Source organism: Elephantulus edwardii, unplaced genomic scaffold (genome assembly GCF_000299155.1).
Source record: "Elephantulus edwardii isolate Elephantulus edwardi_28Jun2011 unplaced genomic scaffold, EleEdw1.0 scaffold00005, whole genome shotgun sequence".
Lineage (NCBI taxonomy): Eukaryota > Metazoa > Chordata > Mammalia > Macroscelidea > Macroscelididae > Elephantulus > Elephantulus edwardii.
Window position 1 is genome coordinate 20,491,672 of NW_006399755.1, and position 11,020 is coordinate 20,502,691.

Below are 11,020 nucleotides of genomic sequence, written 5' to 3' on the forward strand. Positions count from 1 at the left end.
ATTTGGGAGGCTGGACTTTACGAGGAGGAAAATAGCATCAGGATTGGAGGAAGAAACATCAATCATTTGTGTAATGCAGATGACACAACCTTGCTTGCTGAAACTGAGAAGGACATGAGACGTATGCTGCAGCAGGTCCAGGAATATAATCTTCAATATTAATTGAAACTTATCACCAAGGAAACAAAGATTCTCACCACTGGACCAATTTGTAGCATCATGATAGATGGAGAAGTGATTGATATTATTATCAGCTTGCTTGGTTCCACAATCAACACTCTTCACATCAGTAGTCAGAAATCAAAAGATGAATTGCATTGAGAACAACTGCTGTCAAGGACTTATCTAAAGTACTAAAGAACAACAATGCCAGTCTTGAGACTAAGGTGTGCCTGATCCAGGCTATGGTCTTCACAAACACTTGCTATGCATCAGAGAGCTGGACAATGACTAAGGATGATAGAAGAAGAATCAGTCCACTTGAGTTGTGGTTTTGGAGATGAGTGTTGAACATACCATGGAATGCTAGGAGAACAAACAGGCCTATTTTGGAGAGGGTGAAATCAAGCTGCTCTCTGAAAGCAAGAATTTTGAAGCTCTGACTCACACACTTTTGATATGTGGCCAGGAGTGATGAGTCCTTGGAGAAGAACATCATGCTTGGAAGGGTGGAGGGACAGCGCATGAACGGATGACCCAGGATGAGATGTGACTGAAAAAAATGAGATTAGGGCTATCAGAGATGATGAGATTGTCGTAAGATAGAGCAGGTTTCAGAGCTGTTGTACATAGGGTCACCATGAGTTGTAAGTGACTCGACAGCACATAACAAAAAAACGTTCATCTTTGTTCTCTAGGCCTGTTCCCAAGGAAAGCAAATTGTGATCAAACCCCAACATGGTAGGCCAAAGTGGTATATCTTTATATAAACCATAAACATAGCACACTTCCCATTTCAAATCAGCAATAATAAATATCTGCCTTACATACTTCAGCAATACCGTATGTCCCCTGCCTCCCTGTCTACTGGTACCAAGAGTGTTAATTGTGGATCCAAGCAGGATGAAGTTGTTCAGTTTCATTATGTTCTCCATCTACCTATCAGTCCAGTGGTAAGAATCTTTCTTTTCTTAACATTGAGATGCAATCCATATTGAAGCCTGCATTCCTTGATCTTATGCAACAAGTTCTACAAGTCCTCCTTACTTTCAGTAAGCAAGGTTATGCCATCTACATAATGCAGGTTATTGATAAGTCTCACTCTCATCCTCTTCTTGGAGTCTAGATTATTGAATAATTTTCTCAACATACAGATTTAATAGGTATAGAGAAAGAATACAACCCTGATACAATCTCTTCTTAATTTTAAACCATGCAGTGTTTTCCTGATCTGTTCTGACAACAACAGCCTCCACAATTAAGTGCTCTGGGATTCTCATTCTTCTAATGTCAGCACAATTTGTTATGATCCACATAAACACCTTTGCATAGTCTATAAAGCACAAATAGACATTCTTTTAGTATACTCTATTTTCAGCAAGGATCCATTTGACATCAGCAGTGATATCCTTGGTACCATAGCCTCTTCTAAATCCCTGTCTGAACTGAGAGTTCTAGCTGTTTTTACATGATCGTCAGAAGTATTTTGCTTGTATGTGATATTAATGATGTTTGATAGTTTCAACATTCATTTAGATGACCTTTCTTGGGAACGGGAACAAATATGGACCTCTTCCAATGCATTGGCGAGACAGCTGTCCTCCAAATTTCCAAGCGTAGACTAGTGAACACATCCAAGTCAGTTTGAGGACTAAGGATTCAGGCCATGGTTTTTCTAATCACTTGCTATGCATCTGACAACTGGGAAATGAATAAGGATGACAGAAGAAGATTGACACCTTTGAGTTGTGGCACTGGACAAGAATTCTGAATGTCCCATGGATGGCCGAAAAACCAAATATATATGTCTTAGAATGCTCTTTACAGGCAAGGATGATAAGGCTTTGCTTCACATACCTCAGGTATGTTGCTAGGAGGGGCATTCCTTGGAGAGGGACAATGATGCTTGGAAGGGCTGAGGGTCAACAAAGGAGAAAAAGACCCTCAACCAGATGGATTGGCATGGTGGTTACTGCACTGGGCTATAGTGTTTCAGGAAGTGTGAGGATGGCACAGGATAGGATGGGTTTTAGATCTGCTGTTCATAGCGTTGCTATGAATTGCTCTTAACTCATACTTCAAAAAGGGTTATTTTCAGTAACAGAGGTGATGAAGTTGATGCCAATACAACTTAAAGCAATTGTCAAGACAGTTGTCCTTCAAGGCGACTCCATGTGAATGAAAGTTTCTATGTATTTAAATCACCTTTTAATAGACAATTTTTAAAAAGATGAAAAAAAAGGTCACTAGTGCTTTCTTTTGAGATGCTCCTGGATGAACTAGAACCTTGAGCCTCTAACCTTTTGAGTGGCTAAATTAATTAGCCATTTGCATCACACAGTTCAAATCCACCGTCTGCATTATTGAAGAAAGATGGGCAATCTCCTCTTGTGCAATTAAACTGTCTCTGAAAACTCACTAGAGGATCAGTTATGAGTTAGCTCTACTTGACAGCACATATCATCAATAATGTAAACACTAAATGGTAGAGCCTCAGTTTATCCAAGGGCACAGCTTCTAAGTGTTCTCAATTTCTTGCACCATTTGAATTAACGGAGCTAAATAAATATGTCACAAGTCCTTACTGATCTAGGGAAGGAAGAGGCAGATCATAGTCCTAATTTTATAAAGCACTTTTATGGTTTACAATCTACTTTATATCCACTATTTCCTTTTATTTTTACAGCAATATATTTTAGGGAAAGCTCACTAACCTCTTTTCTGTTGGATGAAAAGACACTTGATTTAGAAAAGAAATTACCTGCCTATGGGCTATATCACAGGAGACAGCAGAGCTGGATTTAGATCTAGTTTCCTCTTAGTGCAATTCCTATAGTCTTTCCTCACAAAGAGGCACTTGTCTCTGTTCCATCATTATTTCTTTTTTTATTGTAATGAAGGTTTACAGACTTTGGATTTCCATTTATTCATTGTTGCACTTTTCTCCCTGCCCTCCCCCCACCTCAATCCCCTTTTCTTTTTGAAAAGTAAAAGAAAAAAAATTTTCATTGTTATTCAATCCCTCCCCCCAAGTCCACTCCACTATGCTACCTTCGTTCTGAACTCCTGTCATAACAATAATATCTAATAATATCTCCCTTTTAAACAGTTCTCTCCCTCTTCTGTTTCAATGCAGTATACATTATTGATCCCATCTTTCTCATCATTGCTGAGCATTCTTTGTTGTCTCCTGGACACATTGCACGGTTCTTGCAATTCCCTCAGCAGCATTACACCCGAGGAACAGCACAGATGCGGTAACTGACAGGAGAGAGGGTGAGGCCTGATCTGAAATTCAGATTCAGCTTCTCGTTGGCTGGGGGCTCGAAAGTAAATTTTTGCATGAGAGAAGTGAAGAAAATAAACAGCTCAGCCCTGGCCAGCTGCTCTCCAAGGCAAACGCGTTTTCCTGAAAGGCAAAAACATGAGATTGAATTCTCTTCCCTGGTGGAGGAGGTGCTTGGTAGGGAAGGAAAATCCTCCCCATCTCCCCTTCATGAGAAATTAATTAGAGAGAGGACTTGCAAGTCCTCAAAGCCTTATTTACAGAAGATCATTTCAGTCTGTCAACCACCTACGTAACCTCAGGCACAGAGTATACTTCATGAACTTAAATGCCTCTGGGGGGTCTGATGAGGGAAGCAGAGAACTACCTGAAGCTAGGAGGAAGCACACAGCCTAATTTTCCTTAGAGCCTCCAGGAAGGAAGTAACCTTGCCTACTCCTTGATTTCAGATTTCTAACTGCCAGCAATGTAGGATAATAAAATTGTGCTGCTTTATACCAAACAGTTGGTGAGACTTTGCCAAAGCATTCCTAGAAAATGAATATTGTAACTTTCCTTAACATTATTTTATTCTCCTTAACTATTGCTGATTTCAGTGACATAAATGGTTCTCTTCACTTGGAGAAAAGCCCTGTTGGCTGTCACAGTGTCCTTAGATATAGAGGTCCTTCCCAGACAAGAGCCTTTGCTTCTAATATGCAGCTCAAGGCTGATTCTTCTCTTCTCACTTCAAACATGGCGCTGCCCTGACTACCTCCTACTCCTGATCCTAAGAGGAGAGCCTGGAAGCAGAAGCATGGAGATACAATTCAAATCCTCCCGCTTTCTAACCAAATGATTAAGGGGAAATTTAGGCATTAATAAAACTATGTATGCGCGTGTGAAGAAAGAGAGAATAGAAATGTTTATTCTGAACACTATAGAATATTATATAGATTTAATTTGAATCCAAATAGATGAGTTCATTTAATAATTTATGCAGAAAAGTAATTTAAAATGCCACTCTGGTAAAAAGTAACATTCTTCATGTAAAAGCTTGAACTTCATCACCATAGGCTCTTGCTCATATGTTGTTTCGTGAAATTCTTCTGTGTCTGCCCATTCTTTTCAATGCAGTAACTCAGTATATTCTTTCCATCTTCTTTTAATACTTCCTGAATCATTTAATATTCTGCCTAAAGTGTCCTTGATTATAGCAACTTGAGATTTTAATTTGGGACCTCTCCAAAGTACTGAAGAGCAATGGTGTCACTCTGGAGACTAAGGCGTGCCTGATACAGGTCATGGTCTTTGCAATCAGTTGTTATGCATCAGAGAGTTGGACAATGACTAGGGAGGATAGGCAAATTGATGCCTTTGAGCTCTGGTCCTGGAGAAGACTATTGATTGTACCATGAACTGCTAAGAAAACAAACAGGTTCATCTTGGAGAGGATTAAACTGGGATGCTCCTTGGGAGCAAGGATCCTGAGGCTTCGTCTGACATACTTCGGTCATGTTGCAAGGAGGTACCAGTCCTTGGAGAGGGACACCATGCTTGGGAGGGTGGAGGGACAGTGCAGGAGGAGAAGACCTTCTGTGAAGTGGATTGATTCAGTGACTGGGGTAATCGGAGTGGGTGTATCAGAGACAGTGAGACTGGCACAGGACAGAACAGGGTTTAGGGCTGTTGTACGTAGGGTCACTATGAGTTGCAAGCGACTTGAAGGCGCACATAACAACACAGTAACAGCATGTAAAGAACTTATTGAATTTATGTGGGAAATAGTATATTTTTTATCTTATAGTTAAATTTTCCAAAAATATATATAATTCTCAAAAGAGGAAAATGAACTACTTTTAACCATGTTGTGACTGTGGGTAATCCAGCCCAGTTTTCCTTTTTAGCCTCTCAGGTATCTTGGGAAGCTGTTATCATTGTTGTAAATCATGCTACCACATGGTGGTGGGGACTGTACAGCTGAGGGAATGAGAAGAAATGGGCTTCATCTCACCGATCCTATTACTGGTCTTCCTTGGGATGCATGTGCTGCATATTGTCATTGATTGCTATTGAGTGATAACAGACTCATAACTAATCCCCCCAGAATAGTTTTTAAAAAACATTAAATCGTATGGGAGTAGACTGCTCATTCTCCCTTGGGACAGCTGGTGGATTCGAACTGAATACCTTTGGTTTGGCCGAGTCACTCCTCACCACGAAGCCACCAACTCCAAAGTACATGAAAAATCCTCACTGGATTTCTGCATGCTTTCCAATACTGACAACACATGGTATCAAGAAAAAACTTGAAAGTAGAAAATAGCTTGGTAATTAAAGGGTCAACTAAAATTTGAGGCATGGTCAGAACTCAAACTCATTGTAGTCAAATTGGAACCAACTCATAGCTGACCCTCAAGAGACCATAAATATCTGACATGGCAGTCTCACCCCCATGACCTCCTGTGCGTTATAACTCGTTGTCATGGTACGTTCTAAAGCTTTTTTTAACTTTGAAATTATTTAAAATCATCCGAAGTCTTAGCAACTCCTGAGGCAGAAGAGCATTGCCTCATGGGGATTTCTTGGTTGTCATCTTTATAGGAGCTGATCTCAGTTCTTTCTGCCATGAAAATCCTGGGTAGGTTCAAACTCTCAAATTTATTCACCTGAACTTTCATCCACTAGTTTTTACACCCATTCTTGTTTTATGGACAAATTATTCATAACTCTGATGATTATCAATTGGTGATTTTTTTTAAATTACAAGGTGCATTCTAAAATAAGGAAATTCTGATCACCTCTTTATTGATTACTTTGCTTCTATATGTATGCATAGATTTAATCTGTTTCTTTCAGTGTCTAATTTGTTGACTAAGCTACATCTAGATTTGGTCATTTGGTGCCCACTTACGTTACTACCTTACCTTTTGCCACAATAAAATGTTCTAGGTTTAGCATCCATTAACCACTTTGTCATTTTCTCGAGACCTTGCTTCCTACCAGCAGGTGATGATTTCTGGAAACTATTATGTGGGTATAGTCTTGCTCACTGATATCAGAGTTTTATAGTACCCAGATCCATTCAATGGACAGCCATCGGGATTATATATGTGTATGCATGTGATCTCATCTCTCCAATGCCTAATATGTCAATATTTATGTGTTCCATTTCTTTCTTAACAATTTCTAATTTTCCTTCATTCATGGCTCTCACATTCCATGTACCAATCACTAGGGTCTGCTTACAACTGTTCCTCCTCCTTTGTATTTCCATACTTGATAGTTCTACCTAGGTTGCCCTTTCTGTTAATCTGCGTGTGTTCTGTTGTGCATAGGGTTTTCAGAGGCCTGCTATTTCAGAAGTGGGTGGCCAATCCTTCTTCCTAGTCTGTCTTAATCTGAATGTTCCGATTTAGAGGAGTATCTGACAGACAGCAATTTGTGAAGCAGTGAAAGATAAATCCCTTATTGTGGAGTTAAGCATTAGTTACCCTGTTCACCCCACCCTTAGCCCAGAGCCTTGACCCACTTACTTCCCATTTAATTGTGCTAATAGGAAACCTAATACGGGTCCTTGGAGAGGGACATCATGCTCGGGAGGGTTGAGGGACAACACAGGATGGGAAGACCCTCTATGAGATGGATTGATTCGGTGACTGGGGTAATCGGGATGGGTGTATCAGAGGCAGTGCGGTGGGCGCAGGATAGAGCAGGGTTTAGGGCTGTTGTGCATAGGGTCGCTATGAGTCGGAAACGACTCGACGGCACATAACAACAAACAACAACAACATGCATGTGATGTGAGTAAACATACAATTATGTGTCTAAACATTTACATTTGTCCATCTATCTATTGATCAATCCACTGGTCTATCTATTGATAAATCCATCAGTCAATGTATTGTTCTAACACTCCATCTCCACTATCATCATGGTCAAATCGGAGTTCAATTAGTAACCTTTCAATTCCAATCCAATAAACCCCAAAGCAGTTTATCTTATTTTCTCCCCTTCCATATCCCTCTCATTATTCTCAATATATTTACTTATTGGTATAATTTTTCTTGATTATAATTCATCTCCTATCACTGCCATGGTATGAAAAAACTAATCTACTGAAAGGGAGTTTCCTTGGAGGTGTGGAATAGAAATGGCTATTCTGACAAAACTTTCTGACTTTTTGTTCTCTCTGTATCCTGCAACCAGCTAATCATTATTTAAACTCTGGTTTTGAAACTGAATTCAGTGGCTTGCTAAATGCCTACCAATCTTGTGATTTCTTAGTCTCCGTAACCTGTGAACAATCTGCCATCTCACCTGCCTGCATGGGTTCCTTAGAGCCTCTGGCCCTGAGGACACTGAAGATGCAGCCTGCCATCTCATCTGGCTATGTGAGTTTTGTCAGCCCCTAAAGCAACATGAAGCAGGCAAAGTCTCCAGCTTGACTTCTGTCCAGCAGATTTGGAACTTGTCAACCTCTACAAACACATGAGCCAATCCCTTGAGAAAAATCTGTCTCTACATATATAGTTATATAGCTTCCCTGATTATGCTTCTCTGGAGAGCTCAGTTTAAGAAATCAATGAATTGAAAAAAGGAAGGGGAAAAAAAAGACTCATTTCTTCACCCCTGTATCCACATAATTTGTGATTTCATAGCTTACTCACATGAAAATTTAGTCATTTCCCCCTTCTTTAATCGATGGAATCGCATTCCTCTAGAACATGTGGGCTCAAATTCTAATTCTTTTCTTTCCCTTTAAGTTTGTTTTGTCAGCAGCAAATTAATGTTGTTTTTCTAAATTGATGTACATTAAAGATAGACAAGTAATGAATTCGATAGTTTTGGTTTGGTGTGGAATTTAGGTATTGTTACAAGGTAGAAAGAGCACAAGCTTTGGTGTTTAATTATTCAGACTGAGATTGAGTCCTGGCTCTGCCAAGTATGAGTTTTATGGTTTTAATTGCTAGAGTTAACCCTTATAAGCCTCAGTTACCTTATCTCTACAGTGTAGATAACAATTTGAACCTTGTAAACTTTCAATAGAATAGATGACAGCAGGCTTCTCTTTTGTGTTATTCACTATCATATCCTGAGGACTAAGTGCTTGACACATCATCAATGTGCTATCTTTACAGAACCAACAAAGTAGGAAATTACTTGAAATAATACCTGTCACATATCTAACTCAATATTTGAATTATGCTGAAATCTTTGTTACTCAATTTATAATGCGTGAATTAAGTAAAATTAAAAATCATATAAATATGCAAATAACCTTCCAGAACTTCCTGGCTGGGCTAGACACCTCCTTTGTCCCTTTCAATGTATGTACCATGTAAAAGTTACAATGTGATTTTAAAAAGGTAATAGAAATTGTCATCAGGGAATGTTAAAAAGTAAATTCAGTAGATTCAATTTGGTCCCTGACAATGATAAACACTGTCAGAGTCTCATGATTGTAAGATTCTCACCACTGGGTTGATTGGTAGCATCATGATAGATGATAAAGAGATTGAGATTGTTAACATCTTCAATTTGCTTAGATCCATAATCAACACTCTTGGTACCAGCAGCCAGGAAATTAAAAGACAAACTGAATTGAGAAAATATACTGACAGAGACCGCTCCAAAGCATTAAAGAGCAAAAATGTCAGTCTGGAGATTAAGGTGCTCCTGATCGAGGCGAGAGTCTTTGCAATTACTTGCTATGCATTTGAAAACTGTACAATAAATAGGGAGAGGATAGAAGGAGAATTGATGCCTTTGAGCTGTGGTGTTGGAAAAGAGTACTGAATATACCATGAAGTGCTAGGAAAACAAACAGATTCTTCCTAGAGAGGGTTAAACCAGGCTACTCCTTGGAGCAAGGATTCTGAAGCTTCGTCTGATATACTTTGGGCATGTTGCAAGGAGGGACCAGTCCTTATGCTTGGGAGGGTGGAGGGATAGCACAAGAGAGGAAGACCCTCAATGAGATGGATTGATTGAGTAACTCGGGTAATGGGGTAGCGGTGTCAGAGACAATGAAGTTGTCATAGAATAGAGCAGGGTTTAGAGTTGTACATAAGTTCGCTATGAGTCGCAGGTGACTGGATGGCACATAAAAACAACAACACTGACCCCTCCCTATCTAGTAATTATAAACCAGCCCTATACTTGCAAGACGGGATGGCCCCTTACAGAACTTGGGGGGGTATTCTGCAAACCTGTAAATACAGCTTAGGGATAAGGAATTGCACTGCCTATCCAAAGAGGGAGCTCTAGTGGCAAGAAGCTGTGCTGTAATCCTGGAGGCACGCAGTTCGAGGCCACCATGGGCAATCTCCACCCATGCAATTAACTGCCTCTGAGAACTCAAGGGAGGGTCAGCTAAGGGTCGGTTCCAACTGGATGGTACACAACTACAATAACAACAACAACATCCAAAGACAAGCAGTTTGAATTCAACAGCTGCTCTGTGGGAGAAAGAGGATCATAGTCTCTTTCTTTGTGATTCACTGCTTCTGAAAACTGCTTGAGGATCAGTTATGAGTCAGTTCCGACTTGATAAGACACAACAGGAGCAACATAAAATTGGCAGATGTCCAGGCTTCTTTCTGAGTAATAAGAAAGGTCTGAGTTTCTGTGGCTCCTGAGCTAAGGACAGGAGTATATAAGGGACAGATAATGTGAGACTGCCATCAGAGACAAGGGTTAGCTGGGGAGACAACAGACAATTTAGATCAATTACCAGCATAGGGATTTGCACTTTGTCACTTAGTAAGGTAGAGTCATGACGTGCAGGACCATCTGGAGACATCTGAACTAAAGCAAAGGGCTCCAGAAAGAAGAACTAACAGGGCCATCCGAGCAAACTCTGATCTTCACATTCTTATTTATTACAACTCACCTATTGAAAAAGGCATGAAGGATTCCCTTTTCTTAAACTGTCCATTCTCCAGGAAGTGCTCCGGATTGAAGGTGTCAGGGGTGGCCCACTCTTTGGGGTCCCTGTGCAGGGCAGTCAGATTGGTCAGGATCATGGTGCCCTAGAGAAAGCAGTAAAAACTCAGGCAAGGTTTAATCCATGCAATATGTCTATGCACAGGTTGGCCTGAATGGTTCAAACCATCACCCTTCCATTAGCACCCCAACACATAAATCATTATGCCAGATGGAAGACAGAGGACTAGGGGGAGAGATGGGAAGGTGTGACGTTGGCATAGAGAATATAAATGGGCACAGTAGAATGGCCAGCAGATTCTAAGACCTGGGAGAGTGGGATGAGATGGCTGTGGGAGGACTGAGGAATTTAACAGGAATCTACCTCCAAAAATCTTTCACAGAAATCCCCCAAAATTACAACACACTGATTGGCAGTTGATTATTGGGATGATGCAGGATTGAGAAGTGCTTTGTTCCCTTGTAAAAGGGTTGGTGTGAGATCAACGGCAGCTACAGTATCAACAGCTGAGGAAAATTACAAAACCAAAGTCAAATCCACTGCCTTGGGTCCATTAGGATTCACAGTGATCTCCCATCACGTCTGCAAGGCTTTACACTTTTTTTGTTGTTGTTGTTAACAGCTTGTTTTATTATTATTTTTTAATT

At 40.2% G+C, this 11,020-nt stretch overlaps 1 protein-coding gene across 1 annotated transcript in view; it reads right to left on the reverse strand.

Annotated features, from left to right (window-relative positions):
• Nucleotides 1–3,389: 3,389 nt before the first annotated feature.
• LOC102854455 (cytochrome P450 2J2-like) overlaps nt 3,390–11,020 on the reverse strand; it is a 25,983-nt gene continuing 18,352 nt past the window's right edge. The window contains exons 8-9 of the mRNA XM_006879740.1: nt 10,320–10,458; nt 3,390–3,568 (exon numbers count right to left, since the gene is read on the reverse strand). Coding sequence (XP_006879802.1) covers nt 3,390–3,568; nt 10,320–10,458 — 318 coding nt within the window. The remainder of the gene's footprint in view (nt 3,569–10,319; nt 10,459–11,020) is intronic.